The sequence below is a fragment of the Cebidichthys violaceus genome, unplaced genomic scaffold, assembly GCF_023349555.1.
Source record: "Cebidichthys violaceus isolate CVI_PGR_0920_01 unplaced genomic scaffold, fCebVio1.0.p SCAF_1, whole genome shotgun sequence".
In the NCBI taxonomy this organism is placed as follows: Eukaryota; Metazoa; Chordata; class Actinopteri; order Perciformes; family Stichaeidae; genus Cebidichthys; species Cebidichthys violaceus.
The window spans coordinates 5,245,153-5,269,564 of record NW_027176262.1 but is presented as its reverse complement, the minus strand read 5'-3'; the positions used below and the strand labels follow the sequence as shown (position 1 = coordinate 5,269,564).

Genomic DNA, 24,412 nt, shown 5'->3' with positions numbered 1-24,412 from the left:
GTGACGATTGTGGGAGAGGAGAAGGACGTGTGAAGTGTGAATGAGGTTTGACAGCATCAGGGACAGGTGGGGAAGCAAGTACATGAGCGGTAAACATGGCACAAGAGCCTGGTTGGCTGCTTTAGACTAGACTGGAGTGGAAAGGAGTGTTAACTCACCGCTTGTCATTTTGCACTTTTACACATTTTGCACTACAGAATGCCATCTCTAAGAGTCACATTGTTCTTTTTTTATGAGATTACTTTCACAAAATGTTCTAGTAATATACCACTAATTCAGTTTTTATTCATCAATATAAATATTTGTACATTAGTTGAGGTTATTTCACTTGTTTTGAACACAACTTTACTCAAAAATGTTATTCAATGTATTTTCTTGATGTTAGTTGATTGAGTTGAACGGGAAGAATAGGCCACCTTATCTTGAGTTTTGTCATGGAGAGTTTTTTTCTTAGTGCATAAGATTTCCGTAGTTAAAAGTAAAAAAAAAAGCACATTAAAATGGGTTTGTTTGTGTTATAAGTTGAACTGCTTGGGTGAACGTTTTTCACGGGTGTCTTAGCTAAGCCAAACATGTCTGTGTTCAGTTTGCTCATCGAATCAGCATTTCAATTTACAAACCTGCAGTAAAGTATAAATGCAGCAGCCAAATGAGACCTGTTGCTGTGTTGGTAATGTTACACCAGCGAAATTCTTTCAAAAGCCAAGCTGAGTTTCTAAGAACAACGCCCACAGCAGCACTGGATGAGTGTCTCTTTCCTCTGGATACCTTTTCACTCTACAAACATTATTTTGTGCTGACACAACACCAGCTAGACGAAGGTTGCCCTGCGTATCAGTTTTAAAAAAAAAAAGAAAAGAAAGCCCTACACATCCTTTACATCGGCTATATGGTGTCACCACCAGAGACGGGAGAAAGGACTGCAATAACAGTGATAGCCTTGCTCACAGGATGAGGGGCCCTATCGAGGCAGGAGGAGAGGAAACACTAAGGCTGATAAGTGTCCGAGAATGCCCTCTGCCTCGCTCTATCTGCGCCAGAGCGCTAGCAGGCAGCGGACTTGTTCTCTCCAGGCTTCAATACCAATAGAGCAATGGGCAGGCCAGATAAGATTCTGCTCAGTCACCTCCGACCCCGGTCTTCCTGGTTCTCAGCGCCAGGTATTTGGACTGGCAGGAATACACGGTCACTCCCTTCAACAGCATTTCCCTTTCACAAGAGGTGACTTCTATAATGGGCTCCTGTAACACTGGTTGTGCCTCCACTCGTGTCCCGTGATCCCATAGCCAATGAACGGCGTCTAGCTGAGGGAAGCCTGTGTCTCCTACAGGGTGACCTTTTCAAGAATTCGGGAATACGACCAACTCATCAGATTGATACCCGTCCAATTCAAAATGAATCACTTTGTTTTAAGTTATTCACATTCATCCTAAAGTTATGCATGACATGTGGAGAGAGCTAAACAATGCATATTTTTTTAAATTAAGTTTAAGGAATTTGGGGTGGATTTTTTATTTTCTTTTGTGTGTAATAGTTTTGTCAAACAGTGCCCTATAGTTTCAGAATTATGTGAATGATGAACCAGATTTTAATATCACTAAGTGCTGCAAAAATAAGTGATAAAGTGAAATAACATAAAAAAAAAAAAAACGGAGAAATTGGAGATGGGGGGGGAGGATTGTGACTCAACAATAAAAGAAGTCTTTCTCCACGGATAAGCCTTTATCAAAATTTCCTCAGATCAGCATTGCCAGATGTTCAAGTTCATATTGCCCTTCAAGAACAGTCAAATACCATACAGGCTCTTTGGGGTAGAGTAAGCACCAGCATGCAGCAGGAGACCACCCTTAATCTGCTCCAGACTCTGTGGTGTAAAATGCAATGTTATGAATAAAAGAGAGCATATAAAACACGGAATGCTGCAGCTATGAAAGGGTGTGTGTGTCTGTGTGTGTGTAGATCTTAGTGTGTCTCTATAGTCTATGTCTACTATTTGTCTGTGGATGTGTGTGTGTGTGTGGGTGGGTTCCTGCATGTCTTAATGCAGCATGTGTTACAGTGTGTATGTGTTTTGATTGGGGTATTATCTCGGTGTTAATGATCGCATATGATACGGCTTTGTTTCTCTGCAATGAGTCTTCCATTTTTAGCTTCTGTTTAGGTGCTGCTATGAACTTTTGGAATTTCATAATTTGCAGCGTGGGCATTCATATTCTCCGCTGCATCTCTCTCATCTCTTGCCAAGTAGAAGTGGCAATACAGCTGGAAGTGCGCCATTATGTGTACAAGCTGTCCTACATTTATGACTTTCAATTGCTCCCCTTCGCATTTTGAGAATAAAGAAAAAAATCAAATGAAAGACGCAATTCTCTCTTAAAAAAATATATATTAATACCAACATTGCACCAAACTTGCATAAGCAATAATTCTGTTTATTTATGTGTTGCAGTCCCCTGTTGCTCTGAACCATTTTTCTACTCCTGTACTTTGCCATCATTCTCCTCCTCTTATGGCTCATCCGTCACACAGATGGCTTTTTAAAGCACCTGTATTACGGTATTAAAAAGTTTGCCCTGTCTGGGTCTCTCTCTCTCCCTGGATCAGACACTCTACCTCCCTCTCCTTTGTCTCGCTGTCTATCTCAGCCTCTCTACTCAGTTGTTCTCTCTCTCTCTCTCTCCCTCTCTTGCCTCCCGCTGTCTTTCTATGTCTCTCGGCCTCTCTGTCTAGCGCTCGGGCCTTGTTTTGACTAACGTGTCTTGCAGTCAAAGTCTCCCAGGAGTGTGCACCACACCCCAGACCAGAGTGGAAACTGGCTCAAGTCGCAGTCAGAGCGAGGCCTGGAAAAATGAAGGGGGTGGGGGGGTGGGTAGGTTGTTGGGGAAGAGCCGGCTCTGTGTGTGCACTTTCGGGTCTGCGTTTGCGAGTACCCCCGTCCACTTGGGCTTTGTACGTTTTACATCTGCTGCTCTTTCCTTCTTCTGCACTTCTGCTTCCCTACATTTCACTCACTCCAAAACAACCCACAATTGAGTATTGTGAAAACCTTGAATCCTCTCTTTTCTAGCTAGAATGCTGATGAAGCGAAAATTGTTTTGGATATTAATGTAATTTGCTGCCAACAACGACACCAAGGGTCTCTAAAAGATGTGCATGAGCCCATATTACTGGGCATCTCCTCCAGCCCATACCAGCTGGGTTGTGCAGCCCTTGTTTTCTTTTCAAATTCCAGAGTTGTGTTTTCGTCTGACTTGTTTTATTATTTTTTTTTCTTCTCTTCTTTCTATTTCAAGCCTTTTTATGCCCTTAGTCACTCTGTCTCCATCCTCATCTGTCTGCCTCACAACAAAGTCTCTTTCTGTGACTCCCTCACCTTCTTTCTCATCTCTGCTTCGTTTGCCTCTGCTTCTCCCCCCACGACCGCCTCTGTTTGTAACCTCCTCTCTTCACGTATGGAGGTAGCCCCGTTGTGTTTTTTTTCGGGGTGGTGGAGAGTGGATGGAGGGGGGCTGGCGGTGAGTAGAGGGGAAAAAAGGGCCAGTAAAACAAAGAGAGGTTGTCTGCAGGCGAGGCAGGCAGGAAACGCAAGTCTCCCAGGACTCTCCCCCAGTCACTGCTCCTTGGCTATCCTGCCGGCCCACACCAGATTGAACCTGACAGCCCCGCTGAGCCACGGCAGCCCGCTTGTTATTTGTCTCTTTTCTCCCTTTTTCTCTCTATTACACTCTCCTTTCATTCTTTTGATCATATTCTAATTCATTCACTTCGTTGCAAGCTCATATCCTTCAGTTAATTCATCCGTATGGGTTTGCACCATCACTTGTACCGTCTTACTTCTACTCCACTTCAAAGTCCCTCTTTTAGGTTACGGGCACCAGAACCCATGTTGTCGTCTGCAGACGGGAATGGGCCTTTGCTGAAACACCAGGGGTTGAAAGTTGAGAAATTAGTGAAGCGATCAAGAGGTCCCCGAGCGGCAGGAAGTATTCTGATTGGTCGATATTGTGAGGGAAGGAAAAACAAGGCAACAAAACATTCTTTGAAAGTTGCACAAGACACATTTTCTCTGGTAGATTATGAAATGAGTAAAACAATGAAACCCGGAGCAGGTTTACCACGCAAACATTTGTTTTTATGGTTGCAGAGAGTTAATGGGGAAAAAAAAGGAGTTTGATTTTGTGTATTTTATTATTTGTTATTTATTTTAAGGAAAACTAAGATGTCAGTTTGTCCCAAACCACAGGAGGGCAGTATGGTACAGTGTTGAGGGATGGCCATTCACGAGGTGGAAGCTGATAATGAATGTTGGTTAAATGTCACTGAATGGTCCTCAGGTGTTGCAGATTGCACACAAAGTCTTTATGTGTTAGACTTTCATCTGTCTCTGACACATAGAGGCTGAAAAGCATGCCACTCTTACAATAAGCCATCTTTAAGTGGGTCTTGCATATCATGATCCATACACTTTAGAAGAAGACTGGGTTATATATCATAGGAACACGCTTTTCGTTTGTCAGTGACTGATGAATAATCATCATGTGAGTTATTGACTCCACTGATTAAAACTCGGTTGAGAATAATTTGAAAAGGCAAACAAACAAACACCTACACATTCAAGTACAGACGCAGAACGCATTTAAAGTCTCAACACACTCCCTCACTTCTGGAATGTCAAACATATTGTAATTATCTATTCATGTGGATAATTAGTCATGCATATTGTGTTAAAACGCAATGCTGTAAGCCACACTTTTTCATTGTTTGAGATGAGATGAGGACCCACGCCATGCTCATATTTGCACTGTTTTTCTACTGCTTTGTTGCAGCAGCGTTGAGTATTGCGCTTCTCCTTCTCTGTAACTTGTGGCTTATTGAAACCACCAACTCATGTAAGCCTATGAGCCCATCTATTGAGCAATCAAACCATTTTCTGCTTTACAGTTTGAAATTTCAAAACACATGTTTTGCAAATTACAGTTATCTAAATTGGACGCATCATTCAAAACTAAAAGCCCGTGTGTTGTTTGCTAAACACTGCCTCTCAGACACCTCACTCAATTATCAATCACCTGCCCCCAGAGTGCTCATGTGAAACACCTGTAACCGATTACATCACTAGAACACTAGAAACAGGATTCAGCTGCAGCTTGGTCTTTGGTGTGCACAACCATAGAGGCCAGTATCATTTAAATAGTAATAACATGTTTTATGTTAAAGATACATTTTGGTGAATTTAGCAGGAAAACAGAGAATAGGCCTTTTAGAATATTTCAAATGAAGTGTTCGCTTTGGCAAGAGATGTAAGATATTTTGTGTATATGTTTTTTGTGTGAAGCGTTTCGACAGAGAGCGCCTTCGTTTCAGAAATTGTGTTTTAGCAATTGCAAAAAAATTGTAAGATTTAGGGATAGAAACCACCGTCTTTGATTGTCAATAACTCCAAAATTAAGCCGACGTTGATAGGAAATGGGATTGCCTCTTGATCTTCTAACAGCTTGCTTATCCCAGCAACAACCACTGTCATCGCCATTACGCTGTCTCTATCCGCTGCCCTCTGGAAGAAACTGCTGACAAAAAGATGTGCAGATCATGATAACACTGTGAAAAGCATGCTGCACAGATACAGTGTAACGTATATAAAGCTGCAACATTGTATATTGTGTTCTGGCAACCGATTGAACTGTTTAAGCCTGCAATAATACAAACCATCAAGGGTGCTGGCCAGGTGCACTGTGAGTGAAGCAGGGTGTTTTTGAGACATTGCCAGGGGAAGAATACATCCTCTTTTTTTTATCCGTTTGTGTCAGAGTGATTGATTGTTACTGGAAGCTGTCCAGCTTCACACTCGGTTTGGTTTGAACCGCAGACACACAGCAGGTAGAACTCATGCAAACTGGGCCAGTTTGGCTGTTTGTCAAGGTTTCATAAGAGCTGCTTGTGTGTGAAGAGGGGTGAGGATGAACATCATGCGCATGTATTGTCTACGCGTGTGTGTCTCTGTTGTACGTTAATTTGCATCAGTCCTTTTATTTGTGGTAAAGAGTGTTTACAACAGAGTGTTGCAAGCTGCTCAACCAACTGTATTCTATCAAATATTGTGCCATCTTCTGCATTTAAACCATCACAGTGATCCAAATAAAACCACATTTCCATGTCCAGATATCCTGTGAAAAGCTTTTAGAACCATGTTTTGATGGATTTATTGATGCCATTTGGCACTGGGCTCTCCTCTTTTGTTGTAAACGTCACATTCCTGTGATAGAACATAGAATGAGATGAGACACTTGCTCTAGTCTCAAACACACAGCAACATTTAGTGATTGTAAATACACAGAATTCTGGTCAACAGACAATGAATGCATGTCTCACCCTTTTGAAAAAGCATTTTCCCAAATGGAAAATATATATATATATATATACATATATATATATATATATATATACATATATATATATACATATATATATATATACATATATGTATATATATACATATATACATATATATATATATACATATATATGTATATATATATATATATATATATACATACATATATATGTATATATATACATATATATATATATATACATATATACATATATATATACATATATATATATATGTATATATATATACATATATATGTATATATATACATATATATATATATATATACATATATATATATATATATACGTATATATATATATATACATATATATATATATATATATATTTTTTTTTTTTTAAATAAGCAAACTTTGTCTCCTCTTCTCTCTTTGTCAGACCCTTCATATGATGCTGTACGGCGGACAGGATGGTCAAACAACATGCACAGTGGCAAAGGTGAGGACACAAAAAACATTACGTATATTTCACTGGACAGCACTAGTATGTTTGCATGTAACCGTACTGAAGGAAAGCGTGACCCTGCATTTCACTTGATGTAAATTGTGTCATCTGGTACTGTGCAGATTACAGTTTTTGGCAATTGCTAAACCACAATTTCTGAAACAAGGGACTCTACACACAAAAATCTAAAACGTACAAAAAAAACAAAACATCTTGCATCTCTTACAAAAGCACAGATGTCATTCAAAACTATAGAAACTCTTTCAAGAATGTTATTTTTACATTGCAACTCTACTCAAGAACACCAAATAAATAAGTATTTCCACATGCCAACTGCACACTGATACACTAGTAGTTGGCATATTAATTAGCATGCTAATTAAAGAAGAGTATGAACTCAAATGCAATGGAGAAACAACCAAATGTGTTTACTATCAATAGTCATCCCAGTATGAGAAACATTACTGTAACTGAAGATGGTAGGAACATAGATATTTGACTGTCAACAACATAGAAGTGTATTGCAGGTTACAGTTTTTGGCCATTGCTAAACCACAATTTCTGAAACAAGGGACAATTACAATCCTCTAAGTCTCTCTGTAAAATTGGCCTCGGTTGTTGTCCACACAAAGGAGCAAACTTGAATCCTGTTTCTAGTGTTCAAGGTCTGATTTTGTAAGTGATGTAATTGGTGACAGCTCTTTTCACAGGTTCATACTGGGTGCAGGTGATTGATAATTGATTGTTCAATGGCAGAATTTAGCAAACCAAACACGCAGGCTTTTAGTTTCGAATGATGTGTCTAATGGAGATAACTGTGTGTAGTTATCGGCAAAAAGCTGTGTTTTAGAATTTCTAACTTAGTGGTTTCAATTATACTGCCACAAGTAGAATTGTTGTGTTTTAGCAATGGCAAAAAAAAGACTGTAAAACACACTTTTTTTTTTTCAAAATGCTATTTGAAGTCCACATCACTGGAGGCAGTTCAAACATCTACAGAGTCTAGACAAGTAGGACACACTCCTAAAGATAACAGCTTCTGTTGTCAAAGCAGGAACAGTCAGTCAAAAGAAGTCAGTCCAGCCAACAACAACCGCCTTATTCACTTTGGCATTCAAGATGTGAAACCTGGTTATCTGTTGCCACCCTACTTGTTATGTCTCTGTCTCTCCATTATCCTTCACTGATTGCTTCTCTCTGTGCAGGTTCACCGGTGGTTACTCAGAATGTGACCAAGTCCACTGAGCAGCCCAGACCTCAGCCAGGTAACGGCTCACCTGGTGTCTTTCTTGATCTTGTAGTATAAGCACAGGCTTAAAACTAATGTGTCCGCATGAAAACCAACTTCCCTTAGTGCCCCCACTTGTGGCCGAGAATGATTATTCTATACGAGAATTGTATTGTCTAAGCTCTTTGCATTTGCTTCTTTTACTGTTGCATTGTCATAAGTTGGTTGTAGGTAGACCTCAATATGTAACAGTCTATGTAAGCATGCACATATCAAGACAATAAAAGTCATCGCAGCGCCAGGAAACCGCTAAAACAATTGTTTACACGTGGTTCGCCAGCAATTTAATAATGGACTGTTTGGAATACCAACAAGCTTTGAGTGTTTATTAGTGTTTGTAGGTTTTTTTTTCTTACCACTCAGCAACACATCTATTAGCATGTGTAATTGGTTTTCCCGGACAGTAATTATTTAGAGGAGCACAATAATCCAAGCACACTAATACAAGACTTTACCACATACCGCTCTCTTGTTTTGTCATTGTTTTGCATATTGTTTGATTAAAAGTAAAAGTAAAACAGAGCTTTGTTTTGAATTAGTATTATATCAGCAGCAGCTCAGTGAAATGCTTATTTGGTCTTCAGTCTTACATATTATTTAGTTATATACTGTTATATCACCATGGTAATCAGCTTGGAGACCAACAATAATTTCCTTTCCTCCGCAGACCCTTACCAGATTCTGGGTCCCACCAGTAGTCGCCTAGCCAATCCAGGTGAGATTTTGAACACGCTGTGGCCTTCACAATGCATCTGCTGTGAATAGGCAGTTTTTGTGGAAGTATCTCAAAAATGTTCTTTCATGCAGGCTGAATAGATAATGAGTTGCCGAGCTGTGAACCGTGAATGACGACGCTCTTGGGTTGAGGTTGCGTCGTTAAGCTCTGTTTGTGCATGTGTCCACCATCAGGTTCAGGTCAGATCCAGCTGTGGCAGTTCCTCCTGGAGCTCCTGTCCGACAGCGCCAACGCTGGCTGCATCACCTGGGAGGGCACCAACGGCGAGTTCAAGATGACTGACCCGGACGAGGTGGCGCGGCGCTGGGGCGAGCGCAAGAGCAAGCCCAACATGAACTACGACAAGCTGAGCCGTGCGCTGCGCTACTACTATGATAAAAACATCATGACCAAGGTGCACGGCAAGCGCTACGCCTACAAGTTCGACTTCCACGGCATCGCTCAGGCACTGCAGCCGCACCCCACCGAGTCCTCCATGTATAAGTACCCCTCGGACCTAGCCTATGTGCCTTCCTACCATGCCCACCAGCAGAAGGTCAACTTTGTATCCCCACATCCTCCATCCATGCCCGTCACCTCCTCCAACTTCTTTGGACCCACCGCTCCATACTGGAGCTCGCCCACTGCAGGCATCTACCCCAACCCAAATGTTCCCCGCCACCCTAACACCCATGTGCCGTCCCACCTGGGTAGTTACTACTAAACACCCCACTGTGACCATCCACCACCCTCTACAAACACCAACAACAACAAAGCCCACAATTGATGACCTGCACCCCCAATGCCTCCGACCAGATGAAGACTGAGTTAGAGGCTGAGATAGAAGCGTTTGTCCTCTGAAAAAATCTTGCTCCTAAATGAAGGATGATAAAATCGAAGGATTTTTTTGTAAAATTGTATTTGTAAAAATCTATAAACAACTGGATTCTATGGTCCAAAATGGAATACTACTTACCTTTACCAGACTAGCAACTATTTGTTTATGCTTTTTTGACACGCGTCTGAGTTTTCTACTTTCCAAAACATCCCCAAGCAAAGCAGGACAGGAGAACAACTTGAATCTGTCTCCCTTCTCGCCACGCTTCAGTACCAGACATGGGCCTATTATTTATGGGTCTCAATCTACATCCTCCTCAGTACATTACGCTTTAAGCATCTGACTTTCAATGCTTGTTGGGGTTTTCTATTCCCACCACATCTAGCCTTCTGTTTCCACTGTCTCCGCCTGCTCGTCTGTTCATCTGCATCTTTTTATGTGTGTGTGGAGAGTCTTCTGGAATTCGCTGGACAAGAAGGAGCTCTCAAAGAGTTGAACTTTTCTCAGCACTGAATGAAATTTGGCAACTGGAATATGCCATTCACAATTTTATTTATCCTCCAAACTGGAAAGCTAGAGAAGAGTAAAATTCCGGAGAAGGAAGCGCTGTATGTTTTGCTGGCCTGGGTCAACTTAGTTACTTTAAATGCTTTCTGTGTGTTGTGTGTGTGTGTGTGGAGCTCAAGATGGGCGACATGTACAGTTGACTTGACTGTGCTGGGGAAGCTGAGTCAAGATGTAATTGAAGTAATTTGCAACAGTAATTCAACCCAGGTCAGATGTTTTCAGGGGGCCACACACTAGGCTATTAAATGTTTGCCATGTTGTTGCCTTTCAGCCATGCCATTTCCAGATGTTTTGTTGCTCGACCATGTCAGTATTAATGTGAATGTCTTCTGGTTTGTGAAACACGTAAAAGGGACACCCTGCAGCAAAATCAAAATTTGTCAGATGTTTTTATTTTGTTTTAATTAAAAAAATCCCTCCGTCTTCACACCATGTATGCTGCACACGTCTTAATCTAAAACATGAAAGTGCCTTTTTTTTGTAGATGCGATTATGTAGATGTAATCTACACAATAAGACTATGTCTGGATGTATCGTTTTATCCAAAGTGCCTGACAGTGTATCCAGTTTTAGTATATGGCACAATGAGAAACCTTAACCTCTCACAGTGCCATAACTGCTGTTTTATACCATATTTTCTATTCATCATAGACGAAACATAAAATGCATACGTAATCATCACCTCCATGTCTCACCATAAATCTGACAATTTTTGATTTTGAAGTGCACCCTGTCAACAACGGCTGCCACAGTGTCTCCTTCTTCTTTGTAGGCCAGTCAGGACCTCATAGGTCAGCACAGAGAAGTGGCTTAGCAGTAAGTCATGTTAAAGGTGCAAGATACGAGATTGGGAGCATTTTTGATTGACTCTCAACATGGCGACGCCTGAGCCAGGGGCTTGTAGCTAACGGTGCTAGCAGCGCTAACAGTACAGACTATGGCAATAGTGCTGACAGAGCTAAAGGTGTTTACCTGGAGGGTTGGCGCTACGCTTCCACAACGAGGCTGTCCTTCTGGAGGACGTTATCAGCCGTATCCGTCTTAGGAGTGCACTGCACTGCGGAGCGATGCATATGAGCTAACAATTGGGGCACGCTCACATGCACTAAAAGCACGCGTGGCGGGATTGACTATGTCAACAAAGCAAGGCGAAGCTCTGATAACAACACACGCAGAGGGAGAGTGACTTCATTCTCTGCTCAGGTAGACATTACTCCACTATATCATTACATAGCAAATAGTTGTTTGCTGCTATATTAATGCTCTGAATGTCGTATATTGCTCCTTTAATAGACGGTTAAGTTGTATTTTACCAGGGCTGGATCCTAGTTTGAGAGCAGCATGTGTGTTTGAATGTTAGTTTCTCACTGATCGAAAGCCCAGCAAAATGCACATGAATCTCAAGTCAGAATTTCATCTTCATGTAATAGTATCATGTCAAAACATATCCATCTTCAGGTGTTCATAGCTGTTGATAGCAAAAGTATTCCTTTAGAGTAACTGAAAATGGACACTTGAAAATAAATTACTTGGGACGAAGTAGTTTTTCAGAGAACAAAACCAATAAAGTATGACGAGATGAAACAAAGAAATCCTCAGATTCGCAAACGCTGTGCGTTTGTCAGACCTATTTTTTATTGTTTTATAAGCATCAGTCAACTAGGCATTAAAGCAACTTACTGTATAAATTATGCAGAGTTATTTTCATATGTGACACAGTATAAAAAGTCAAGAGAATTAATACGAGTTGACCTCGGTCAAAAATGCAAACCTTTAAAGTCCATTTCTGCTAAGTAGTTTGTTCAGCATTTTTAGCGTTTTTATATCTGTACATTTGGGCAATACATTTTAAAATTTTGTTATTGTTATTATTTCTGAAATTCGGTTGTAACATCCTAAGTGTCTTTATGTGCACGTGATATTTTCTTGTATTCCCAAAACCACAAATGCGTGCTTGAATCATAACCCCACCACCAGGGATTCCTTCACTTTATATGCAACATGTGATTATGATGAAACTTTTCCATTGTGAATCAAGTTTTATGCCAAAGAGCCCTGGAATTGATAGCTTTTCCTGTGCATTAAATAATTTCAGGTATGTTATGCAAAACAATACAAACAGTATTAACATCCACAACCAGCTTCTCCTGAAAGTTTATAGCTTTAAAAGAACAAATAAAAAAGGGAACTTGTAATTTGTAGCATAAAGAAATTATTCTAATGTACCCTTAATTTCCAAGTTTCACAAGCATTATCAATGAAAAGGGATCTGTGCTACTTCGTATATGCAATGTATTTCGGATATCAAATATATATATATATATATATATGTGTGTGTATAATTTTACAATTAACCAATATATTATTATTATTGTCATTCCTGCAATGTATGAAGTAATACCTTTTGAAAAAGGGCTTTTTGTATAGGAAAATGTGACAAAATAAATGTTTTTACCTCTCAAGTTATGTTCAATTGCCTGCCTGTTGCCTCACCAGATGAAAACACAGTCATTGTATTTTTTATTGGGCCATTTTGATGTACAAAATGAGTGATGTACATCATTGTGTGACAGTTCTGAGACATTCACACCTGCTGACAGAAAACATCTTGTCCTCTCCTTATTTCAGCAACTTTAGTTTGTATCAAGATACTAACAAAACGATCTTACACTAACTAATCATACTTATTTTTACTGACACTGACATGTAGCGTTTTTACCTGGATTCACATGTGTTTTAAGGTAAGATGAAGTAGCCATTACAGTTTTAGTTACGAAAATGAATCTTGATCATCCTTGAAAGACTTGTTATCTAATTGGAATATAATCAAATGTACGGACAAACTAACCATGACAAGGTACTAAAGAAATGGTGAGTCTTATTAAGAGAACACACAGTCAGTTGCTGGTATATTAGCTATACATAATGCAGTGTAATACATCAGCGCTGCAAAAAAACATACCTTCATGAACTTGTTTTTTTTAATTACTGATCTTGATGATTTATGATCGTTGAAGGCTGCAGTATGTGGTGCTGGTTAATTGTATTGCATTACACTAGGTGTTTCAAATACCCCCCCCCCCCCCCCCCCCCCCCAATTACTGCATATTGATGATGTTATAATTAATATTGGACTTTGATAGTTCTAGCTGGCTGTACCTGAATAACTGCATTCAATTTCATCTAATTAAAATGAATAATTTCCGGTGCAAATGATTCATCATTGATCATTTAAGTCTCACTCTGAGGACAGCTTTTAATAATATGTGGTGGTATTTTAACAACCGGTGTCTATGAATGTTGCCTGTGTGTAAGGACGGCTACAGTCTTGCAAAGTGCTCTTTGGGGTTGCATTAGACAAACATATGTATCACAGACACAGGGAACAGCCTTAAGGGACAGTTGTGGACTTGTATTTGCATTACAATATGTCTGGCATATATCATCTTCATGTTGCTTAGTCATTTCACATAATTTGTCAATAATATTCACCCGAGCCCTGCAACATGCCACTTGATATGGCAAGGGTGCAGGCAGACACGTAAGGATATACAGTTCATCAGAGAGGTCGGCCTCAACAAAATCTGTTAAAGCTCCATCGTCGCGTACAGTACGTGCCGTTATTTCTCTGAATGGAAAGTTCTGGTTTCATGTTCAGAACCTGCACGTAAACTAATGGGCAGAAAGCAACAGCACCTATTTCCCAAAAAAACTTCCACTCTGTTGTGTTTGGATCTCTGTTTGCTGTCACAACTTCTCTTTGTTTACAGATGAAAAACCTGATAGGGGTTGGCGCCTGTCATCACGCTGCTTTCACCTTTTTGATCACAGTCCATATATGACATTCAGGCTCGGTTAGGTACAGAATAATACGATGACACGGACATTTTCAATGCAAAAATAGCCTTTATTTCAGTGTATTTTTCCCCTGAGATCAAATACAAAACCTAACAAAGACACTTGATTATCATACTATTCAGTGCTGTATAGCATAAGTGTTGAAGGAGTTGTTCTCTCACAATGTTTCTCTCAAGGACAAAACCACAACTACATCTCCCACTGTTTGAAAAGAGCAGCCCCTGAGCCCCACCCTTTGCTAGTGCCTCAGTGTCTGAATAGTTAAGCGTATTGTAATGGTTCAAGTCCAAGTGTCTCTTTGTGTACAGCAGTCTACAGTAGCATGAATTATTGAACAAGCCTCTTAATCTTTTTCTCACCCATGATAAAAGCATGGCCCTCAAAAGTGGTCCTTCAAGTAATTGTAAGATTTATATACAGGATAACAGATTTGATTCATTTTTCCGTCTCTCCATGCTCGGCAAACCTGTGTCCATGATCTCACATCTTGGTGATATTGGGGGTATCATTGATTTCAATCACCTCAAAGCCCTGGTTGTCATGTCCATCTCTGGAGTGATGATGATGACCCTTGATGTTGTGGAAGCAGTAGGCGCAGTGTGCAGTAGCCACTGGCACCACCTTGGAGAAGTTGGAGAAATCTACTCTGTACTTGCCCTCCTTGCTTCTGGAGATGATGGGCAAGAAGTTGTAGCCCCACATGATCTCCTGAGGAATAAAGGAGGTCCGGACTTGGCAGGCAGAGCTGGTGGACTCTGCGGTGCCGTCTAGGAAGACGACCAGCTCAAACTCTTGTTTGTGGAGCGTGTCCACGGCCATCTCGAAGAAGGGGCTACTCTTGTCGATGATGTGGTAGAGCGTGAGAGGACACACAAAGAAGAGGTTGTCCTTCCCGGCGTCCACCGTGAAGTCAATGTTCACCTGGTCCATAATGATTTTCTCCCCATCGGGTGTGTTTGTTGTCCTCAGCAGCTTGCCATAGATCTGGCTTCCAATCATCAGGGTCTTGCGCAGGTTGGCCACTCTGATTGACAGGGAAAGGGCGCCATTTTTGGGACTGATGACAGCCATGTCACTGAATGAGATGGTCTTTGCCCTCTTTTTGGGCAAAGAGATTTTGGACAGGATGACTCCACACATGAAGCAGTTGATAATAGCTCCGAGGAGGGACTGGATGATGATAAGGGCCACAGCACCTGGGCAGTGAGGGGTGAGCGCTCGGCCACCATACCCAATAGTTGTCTGGGTTTCAAGGGAGTAAAGGAAAGCTGTGGTGAGTCCTCCCACATTATCAATACATGGAATGTGGTCTGATGAGGGGTCTTGCCACGTCAGGTCTCCATTGCTGCGCGCAATCCAGTACCAAAGTAGGCCAAAAATGAACCAGCTGAGGGTGAAGGAGGCGCTGAAGAGGAAGAGGACAAAACGCCACCGGATCTCTACAAAGGTAGTCCAGAAGTCAGCCAGGAAGAATAAATGGTTTCTGTACTTGACGTTTCCGTATTCAATGTTGCAGCGACCATCTTTGGTAACTAGTCTGGCCCTGCATCTTTTTCGCTCCACCAGATAGTCCTGGATACGTCTACTTATGTTTCCAAACATGTTCCACAACCTATAAGACAATAGAACAGGAGCAGCATCTCAGTACAGAGTAGAAAACTATAGTCATCGAGCTGTTGTGTGAACAGGCAGTTACTATGCACCACTAAAGAAAAAACAATCGGCCCCTAGCTGACTTGTTCCAGCAGATCAGAAAACAGAAAATATCTTTATAGTAACAGTCCCGTCATTTAACCAGTCAGCCAGTCATAGGCCCTCTCAAACTGTCAATCGTCCTTAAATACTGTAATTCACTACAATTAGAGAGAGCACAGTTGGTGGTGTATTATGCAAAAACAAAGAAATCACTCTACTTAAACTGAGTTGTTAAATTATTTAATTTTGGGGTACATTGAGTACCAAACCAATTTCATAATCAAGTACAGTGAGAACATGTCAACCCATCCTACTGTATACCATAAGTAGCTTTCTTGTTCTCCTGCTCCAAATGCTTTACTCCTCCTCCCATAGTTGAACTGGACTGTGTATGTGCAGTCTCACATGTTCCAAGCTGCTCTGACCCACTGCAGTTTTAATCCTCACTGAAAGGCTACAATCCTGGGTGGATGCAGCACTGCGGTAAATACATGACGTTCTCCAATGAAGTGTAACACATTAGAGCTGCAAATATAATAAATAATTTTGGTCCTGAACACAAGGATCAACACAAGGATCAGCTTTGTTTGCTAGCTTTCACTGCTGCAAAAATAAACGTGGCATTGACGTAATTTGGGCTCTGAGTTCTCATAACGTTGGTGCTTAATGGAGGGAAACTGGCTGTACAGAGGTTTGTAAGTATGGCCTCTGTTGTCAAGTCATGCAAACTACCCATTTGGATCGTGGCGTGCTTATTAGTGAATGTGAAGTAGTACAAAACGATCAGTACAGTGAGTTTATGTTTTCGCTTTCAACCCTCAAAGCTCACATTCAGTCATTTTGCCAAAACGAAATCTGATAATCACTCTGTGTTGCTTGTTTGCAAGCTTCAATCATTTTGGAAGCAAACCTAGTCATTCCACACCTTATCATTAGGTCAGCATGTTTTCATACCGTAACAAGATATGTGCTGCAATTATTTTGGGTATTTGGTATTTTAATTTTATGTTAGACAAAGTACTTTAAATTATTGCTTTGCATTGGAAAACATCTACCTTCAACAAAAGCAACTCTATTGGAGCATCCACAGAATAGTGGACACACAGCTTTAACCCTAAAAAGGCTTTACTCTCATAATAATCAAATTTCAACCTTACAAATAATTTCCCATTTTAAATTGAATCAGTCAATCAAAGACTAACAATCACTGTTCATGGAAAGGGTCCTTGTGAGAACAATACATTTTTTTTAATTCTATTTAACTTTTTGAATCTGTAATCCCTTTCCTTTATTTATTCATTTATTTAAAATAAACAATGTGACAATCCTATTTCCTATGAAATGAATGGCATCTGAACTACTCACACTAAGACATCACACTCACCATACTCTTGCAGAAATGTGTTACAGCTGAAAATGAAATATGTTAACATGAAAGTGAACTTTCTTCAGTCAAAACTCACCTCTTTAATTTGAAGTGAAAGTTATATGATGCACATCAAAAGGTTGATGAATGGACAAAATCCAGCTCCACTTTCTCTCCTCTCCTTCTCCGTCTCTTTCTGCTTCACAATTGATTGAGACAGTTTAGGCGTGTCCTCTAACTCCTGTTCACCAACACCTGTGTGCATTTATACTGCCCTGTCATTCAGGTGATGTTTACACCCACAGGGACATCAAGTACCCCTCCGCCCCTTAATTAACACACGCGCATACCCTTCCCCCCCGGCTCTAATAGGATGTTTACCCCACAGACGCCTGGCACCAAGGGCCAAGCTGACCTCTATCCACCGCACTCCCGGTACACCACAGTATAAGATTTGCTCCGGATTTACTGTTGGTTGTTTCTATTTTGTCTTTTCTCTCTTGAAAAAAAAAAGCGAATGTTGAGAATGTAAATGCAATACCTGTATGTACTGTATCTGTATGGTTCCGGTCATCTCTATGACGACCAGACTGTGTACTATTATTTACTGTAGACACACACTTTTATTGGCATGTTTTGTGTAAATCTTTGTTTTTCAGTTGTTGCTGGTGTAGTGGTAACTGTCTGAAGATGTTTGTATCGTGCAAAGATAATTGGAGTCATCAGGAGGAAGGTACACCTTTCCTCTCCTGATATTAACATGTTATAATAATGTCGTTGTCCCTTGAATACTGTATGTGTCCATAACAGAAAAGAGCACATACCTCACATTCCTTTATACTTGTATTCCTCTGCTTCTCTGAAAATTGTCATGTTTAACACATTCTGGGCACAGTGTGTGTGTGTGTGTGTGTGTGTGTGTGTGTGTGTGTGTGTGTGTGTGTGTGTGTGTGTGTGTGTGTGTGTGTGTGTGTGTCCAGAAAGATATCTCTCCAGGGTTGGCCAGGAACCGAATATCAGTTCATGAGCCCAAGATGAATGCTCTGGGGAGAGAAGTTGTGAATTGTGATGGGAGTCATTTTTCAACTCCATTGTTCTCTGCAAAAAAAAAGTGTCAGAAAAAGCTGCAGTATTACCTTACATGCTGCAGAACGTGTTTTCTATTGACAACCACAATGCATTACTGTTGACAACGCGATTAGGCTTACCATTTTTTTCCCCTTAATCCACGCTTTGTAAAAGGATGACAGGCCTTTTGTATTTAAGCTTCTTTTTTTTATTATGGAGCTGATTTGCACGTTTGTTTAATTAACTCTCTCGTTTTCATCCCTATTATATCAGACAAAAGGCCTGTGAATAGCCACCGAACCACATAGCTGCACTGATTTCAGGGCTGATTTAACACTTTTTTTTTAACACTGAATCATAATGACACAACAAACACAGATAAGTCCATCAGATACGGTGATGCTGTTTCACTACAGAAGAAAGAATTATCAACGGAACTGATCATCCAGACTCAATTACAGACATTGAAAATTAGTGACCTTGTTGACTTCAACAATGTGCAATTAATTTAAGAAGAACAAAACTAATACTGCCATAAAATGTTGTAAAACTATGTAACAAACAGGTAAATATAATGTGATTTGTGGACATAATATGTGTACAATACATTGTACATACAAACTCTCAATTATTGGGCATTATAGAGGAGATATATACTACACTAATAAATATACAGTATGCATTACGGAGTAATGAAGTAACAGGAACAATATTTCCAACCTCTGGTAACAGGCTGATACTGTGGCATGTTAACATATTCATGTTTACCGTTGCACCTGTGCTAAGCTGATTAGCACATTAACACAACACTGTCACTTTGAGTCCTCGCTGATAAGAAATACAGGTTTGAGAGATCAGCAATTAAGTGCCTTTGATAGATACAATGGAGACGTGTCTCAGCCCATTGCTGCTCATAGATTTGGATGATGTTTGCTAGAATTAATCTACAGACAACACTGTTACTGTGAGGAAATCCCTTTTCAATTTTCAATTAATTGTATGGTTAACCAGAATGATACCAATGATAAAAATCACAATCACCACAAACAAACTTGAGCAATGATAAAAATTACAATCACCACTCTCCTAACGCCAGAATTACAGAATAAACACCTTTTTTCATCTTTATGTTAGAAACGTATGGTACCTTATTATATTTATACAAAGTTTAAAGTGAAATTATTTATTTTTGGCCACTGAGGGGCTGCAGAAACAAGTTGTGAACAACCGTGACATATTATCACCGTTAAATGTAAGTTGATATGGGGAATGTGTTAGCTAGCAGTTGCTCATCCAACAGATATGGAGTAACATTATCAATCATTTGTTTCTGATCAAAACTTGTATCTCTGTTTTTGGTCTCTACCGGCTCCTGAGGGAAATACGTGCAGCTCAATTGCTAAATGCAGAACGCAATGAGCAACATCGATCCTGTTGAAAATGACAAGTTACCTGGAGCTCGGAACCGTGTACTGCAGGGTCCAGCCCCTCAAATCAACAGTTTCGCAGTTAGGAGAAGCCAGGCCAACTGATGTGTAGAATTTACAACAATTCTTAGGCAGTGAAGTCGAGAGCAAAAATGTCTTTTAAGTCTGTCAACACTTCTGTTAAAGCTTCCTTTCAAGCTGTTGAACATTCAACATGTTGTCATGACCCTTTAAGGCGCATATCCTGTCACACTTTAGCTCCTTTGTGGCTCTCTTTGCCTGAGCCTCGATTGAGACTCTCCAACTGAACTCCAACATGAGCACAGTACTTAGTCTGTGAGTAGTTCATGGTGAGAGAAGTCACTTTAAGGATTTGATTAGGCTATTCTTTTTCAAAGAAAACCATAGCTCTCGTTGCTACTGTCATGCCCATTCATTCAAATTTTTTGAAATGTTTAAAAAGACCTTAGTTGCAAACCACATCTGACTGTTTCACATCTGAAAAAAAATCCGCAGCAGTCAGATTTAATTATGCAATGTTGCCTGGAGCACTGGGCTAAAACCATTTAATTAATTCTGGTGTGAATAGAAATGAAGCCTTTGTTTTCAACTTTTTGATTAGTGATTCAGGCGTGCTTTGAAACATGCGTCATGTGGCATCATATTCTAAGATATGCTTCAGTTGAACTGAATAGATATCTACTTGGGGAATAACTGTTTGTGTTGCGTCTGCTGTATGTTTGTGTGTGCGTGAGCAGGAAGGGGGTGCGGTGAGTGGGACGTACGCTGATGGCAGCCATTTCATCATGTCACTCAGCATTCAAGTTCCATATCCATCATTCTCTGAGTAAAAATGGCAAAGTGCAAAATACCAAGCATTGCAATCTCAAGCTGTGTGAAGTGCTTGTGAAGCATTTGCCTCTTGTAATGATACAAACATATGCTGCGAAGCATTCCTTAGTAAATGGGCATGCGCTTTGCTGCCTTAATGCTAATCTTGTGTGGAAAATTTTGAGAGGTAGGCAAGCAGGGGAAAAAAGCATGCTGTAGAGATGTTAATGATCTTAGTATTGGTGCACCCTGAATTGATGCCTTTGGGTAAAATGTGCATGTCAATAGAAGCGTATCGACAAGGAATTGGGCTGTCAGGCCTGAATGAGAAGCCTGCTCAACAGGGTTTGTGGGGATTTTCCACTACAGGACTTGACATTTGCTTGTCCACTAACTATTCGGCTGATGAGATCGCGTACGTTTTTTTCCATGCCATACTTCATCGCTTCATAACCACTGTTGTTCTTTGAGACTGCCATAAACTATTTCATCTTTTGAACAGATGGCTGGGATGTCACAGTAGTATTGTGCAGTATATGAAGTGTTCGGTGAAAAGCGTGGTATAAACATCCAGTACGTCTGGGTTAGATGTGTCATGCAGGGCTGCGGGCGATGCATTCTAGGTATTTGTCTCCTTTGTTTCTTGAACACTAGAGTGTGATTCCATCTGCCTTGTGGACATGTGTAGAGATAAACAGAGAAATAAAAAGCGTGGGATTCTAAACCAGGAATACAATCTAAAAGAATCTTATTGATATATCAGTATTAATACCTGGATTTCATTTTGATGCATAGTAATTACCTTTGTGTAAACTCAGTGCAGAGGGACTTCGGCCAGTTCCCCTCTCCGGCTGAATTAAATCAGCAATTTGGAGGTTCCAAGGACACGGGGGGATCACACATGTATTCTTGTCCTCCACTCAGTTTCCTCAGGTCACAATATGGTATTGTCTTTCTTCTTTCTGGCATAACAGCCCACCACTCAAAGGACTTTGGCCTGATTAGGCAGCCACAGAGCCTGAAAAAGCAACTAAATGAAAGGGAAATAAATTACGACCCGTCTTAAAAGCTTAAAATCACATCTCTCTCTCTCTCACTCAACCTTTCTTCTTCACCCCGCTGCTCTGCCGCGACACGGCCAGCGTGAATTAAATGTTGTATTTTGTAAATTGACACCCGGCGACAAAAGCCACAAGAGAACAATGACCTGTTGTTCAACCCGAGGGATTGACGAAACAGATATTTTCTTTCTTATTTTATGGCTGCTTAATTTTTTTGTGATTCAGATATCGAAATTCCCTAACTGCAAAAAATAGTGTAATAAGGACTTATCTCTGCTTTGCAGCAGATATAAAGATGAAGACTTCACAGCCCTTCCCTGGAAATGTCTCTAAGACTGTACATTAAGCCCTTCAGATGAATGTATGTCAGGAGGGTACCAGAGATCTCAGGGATCTCTCTGCCTGCAGGGAGGCTCAGAGGGTACAAGGCTTTGCCTTACAGTATGAACTCAACCTGACAGCAGTTCCCCTGAGACTATATTTTTAACACCCTGCTATTAGAGGAGGAGGTTGCTCTAAAGCATGGATGCCAAAGCTTTTTGACATTGATGGACTGAAGCATAGGAAGAATGGGCCAGTGGGCAAAGCACTGAAACAGTAAAGCGGCCCATTAAGTTTTATACACAGGCATTTTAAGGCTTTATATCTTCATAGTGTTGGAATGTTTCCACAAATTATCGCTGTATTTATTTATACATGAGGTAAAATATGTGTCGCACATGCAATAATTGGCCCTGCTTTGGACTCAACGGGTTTATCAAGGTAATATCACTGATCTTAATCTGCTCTTTACTGAACACTGTACATCCATCCACTGCAGTGCACAAGTTTCCCACAAGACTTGGAATAAGCTGCATATTATGGCGTGTGATGACTAAGCTAAACAACAAAGCAGGAGAAATTACATTTTGAAGTTTGAGGGAGCAAGCTGAAAGCGGTCACCAATTATACCGGCCACTCACTGCATGTAGCTCTCACAGAGAGACGCTGCTTCAACCTACTCAGTAACTGATGGAATCTGCTGTTTCTTTATTACAGCTTGTATAAGCTTGACAATGGGGATAACCCCACGAAAGATGCAACAGCTAAACTTCTTTCAGGAGCAGAGCATCAGCCGGTGATCCGGTTTAATCACTCGCTGCTATACCGCTTTCCTCCACACGGTGTCACTGTGCCTGGACTGTTGAGTGGTGTCCATGTGAGGATCAGTCCAATAATATAATTATTAAGAAAAATAGCATTCATGGTACACAATGGCATCTACATGACAAATTATTCTAATACCCTTGACTACTAAGTTATAAATTAAGAACAATATGAGCCAGTAACAAACCAGGCTTTGTAGTTGATTCATGTCAGACATAAAACATAATTATGTTCAGTATAAGTTTATCAGTTTGAATTGTGTTTTTGAGTGTTTAGTGTCCATTGGATATGACGATGTTATACAATGAATGTATATATCTGCTTCAAGACCTCCACTGCACTCAAGAAAGAAAAAAAAATACATACAGTACTGTATTTCTAAATTATGTATTCACATATAACAAGCACAGTGCTGCGCTGTAGATCTTCACACTTCCGTAATTCATAATTTAAACGCTAATAGATGTACTAGTTCCTTAAAGTTAAGCTTCCCTTTAAACGATACATGAATGAATATAAACAATAAGTAGTATACATAGTGGTTGCTGCTATGCTGCTATATCTGCATTTTATCATCTATATCATGATGCTTTGGACCAATATTTTGAAACAGATGAATTTGTTTAAGCTAAAGCTGTGCCCTCCCTGCTCAGATAGATCATTTAATAATTGATACTCTTTCCATTGCAAACATACCTTGCCTTTTCATGCATTCACCAGTTCTCAATGCCATTAAATGCTGGCCTCCATCTATGTCCTTTGTGTAACATCAAATGCAAAGCAGGCACTTGGTTGAACAGTTAAATATTTCAGATGACAACATATGTAGTGCACCTTAAGAGCAGCTTCAACTTCAGTGATTTCTGCTTAACTATTCAGCAGTGACACGTGTGACACATTTGTTCTGTTTCTTATGGAATAACTCAACGTGCACGCTGCTCAGACTCCAAAAGTCCACCATTACGCCCTTGTAGCGACATGTTTTCTGTGGTTGTCCTTCGTTTTCCATCCCCGCTCCTTATTGTTCCGGGCCGCTTGTAACAATGCAGTTCATTGCGGTGCCATAAACTCTGACAAGAGGATCAATCAGAGCTAATGAAGCCTGGGAGCAGGTGAGAGAAAGCGAGGAGGCATGGAGCCAAAGGGGAAGTGAAAGGGAGAGTAAGGATGGCCAGGGAGAGGATTAACATGACACTTCCTCCTCACCATGGCCTGACACACGCTGTCGACTGTGGGCTGCTGCTGCTGATTTGGACTGAGACATTTTGCGCAAGAGTCTACTTTGACACCTGATACTGCCATCCTGTCTGAACTGTTTCAGCAGAATTGGCAGATATATTATTTACACCATGTATTTTCCTTTTTTGTGTAGATTTAAGCCACACACACACACACACACACACGTATGCCATGCCATTTTTTTTTTACAAAGTCGGCAGGAAGACTACTACAAAAACACACTCCCACAGTGATATAGGAGCTAGAGCTCGGGCTTTTTTTCACATGGCGATCTCTGCATTGATGAATATTAAATGAGAACGTACGTAACACTTCACTATTTGCACTAGGCGTCTTCTTCCTGCAGTTCACCTTAGCAGGACAACCCACAGTTTCATCATTTTCATCAGGGGATCGTCTATTAAAGCAATGAAAAGCCAATTATGCTGTGTTACCCACACCCCTTAACAATATGCAA

At 40.5% G+C, this 24,412-nt stretch overlaps 2 protein-coding genes across 7 annotated transcripts in view; one reads left to right on the top strand and one right to left on the bottom strand.

Moving 5' to 3' along the window:
• Positions 1 to 12,726, top strand: part of fli1 (Fli-1 proto-oncogene, ETS transcription factor) — a 33,759-nt gene extending 21,033 nt beyond the window's left edge. For all 6 annotated transcript variants that reach the window (XM_068707468.1, XM_068707459.1, XM_068707448.1 and 3 more), the window contains 4 exons: positions 6,791 to 6,850; positions 8,062 to 8,121; positions 8,812 to 8,859; positions 9,054 to 12,726. In XM_068707468.1, the coding sequence (XP_068563569.1) occupies positions 6,791 to 6,850; positions 8,062 to 8,121; positions 8,812 to 8,859; positions 9,054 to 9,583 (698 nt within the window). In that variant the 3' untranslated portion in view covers positions 9,584 to 12,726. The remainder of the gene's footprint in view (positions 1 to 6,790; positions 6,851 to 8,061; positions 8,122 to 8,811; positions 8,860 to 9,053) is intronic.
• Positions 12,727 to 14,150: 1,424 nt separating this feature from the next.
• LOC137874684 (ATP-sensitive inward rectifier potassium channel 1-like) lies at positions 14,151 to 17,402 on the bottom strand. Its single transcript, XM_068713601.1, has 2 exons — positions 17,281 to 17,402; positions 14,151 to 15,734 (listed from the first exon to the last, which is right to left on the bottom strand). The coding sequence occupies exon 2, from the start codon at positions 15,722 to 15,724 to the stop codon at positions 14,603 to 14,605; it is 1,122 nt and encodes a 373-aa protein (XP_068569702.1). The 5' UTR covers positions 15,725 to 15,734; positions 17,281 to 17,402; the 3' UTR covers positions 14,151 to 14,602.
• Between the last annotated feature and the right edge of the window lie 7,010 nt (positions 17,403 to 24,412).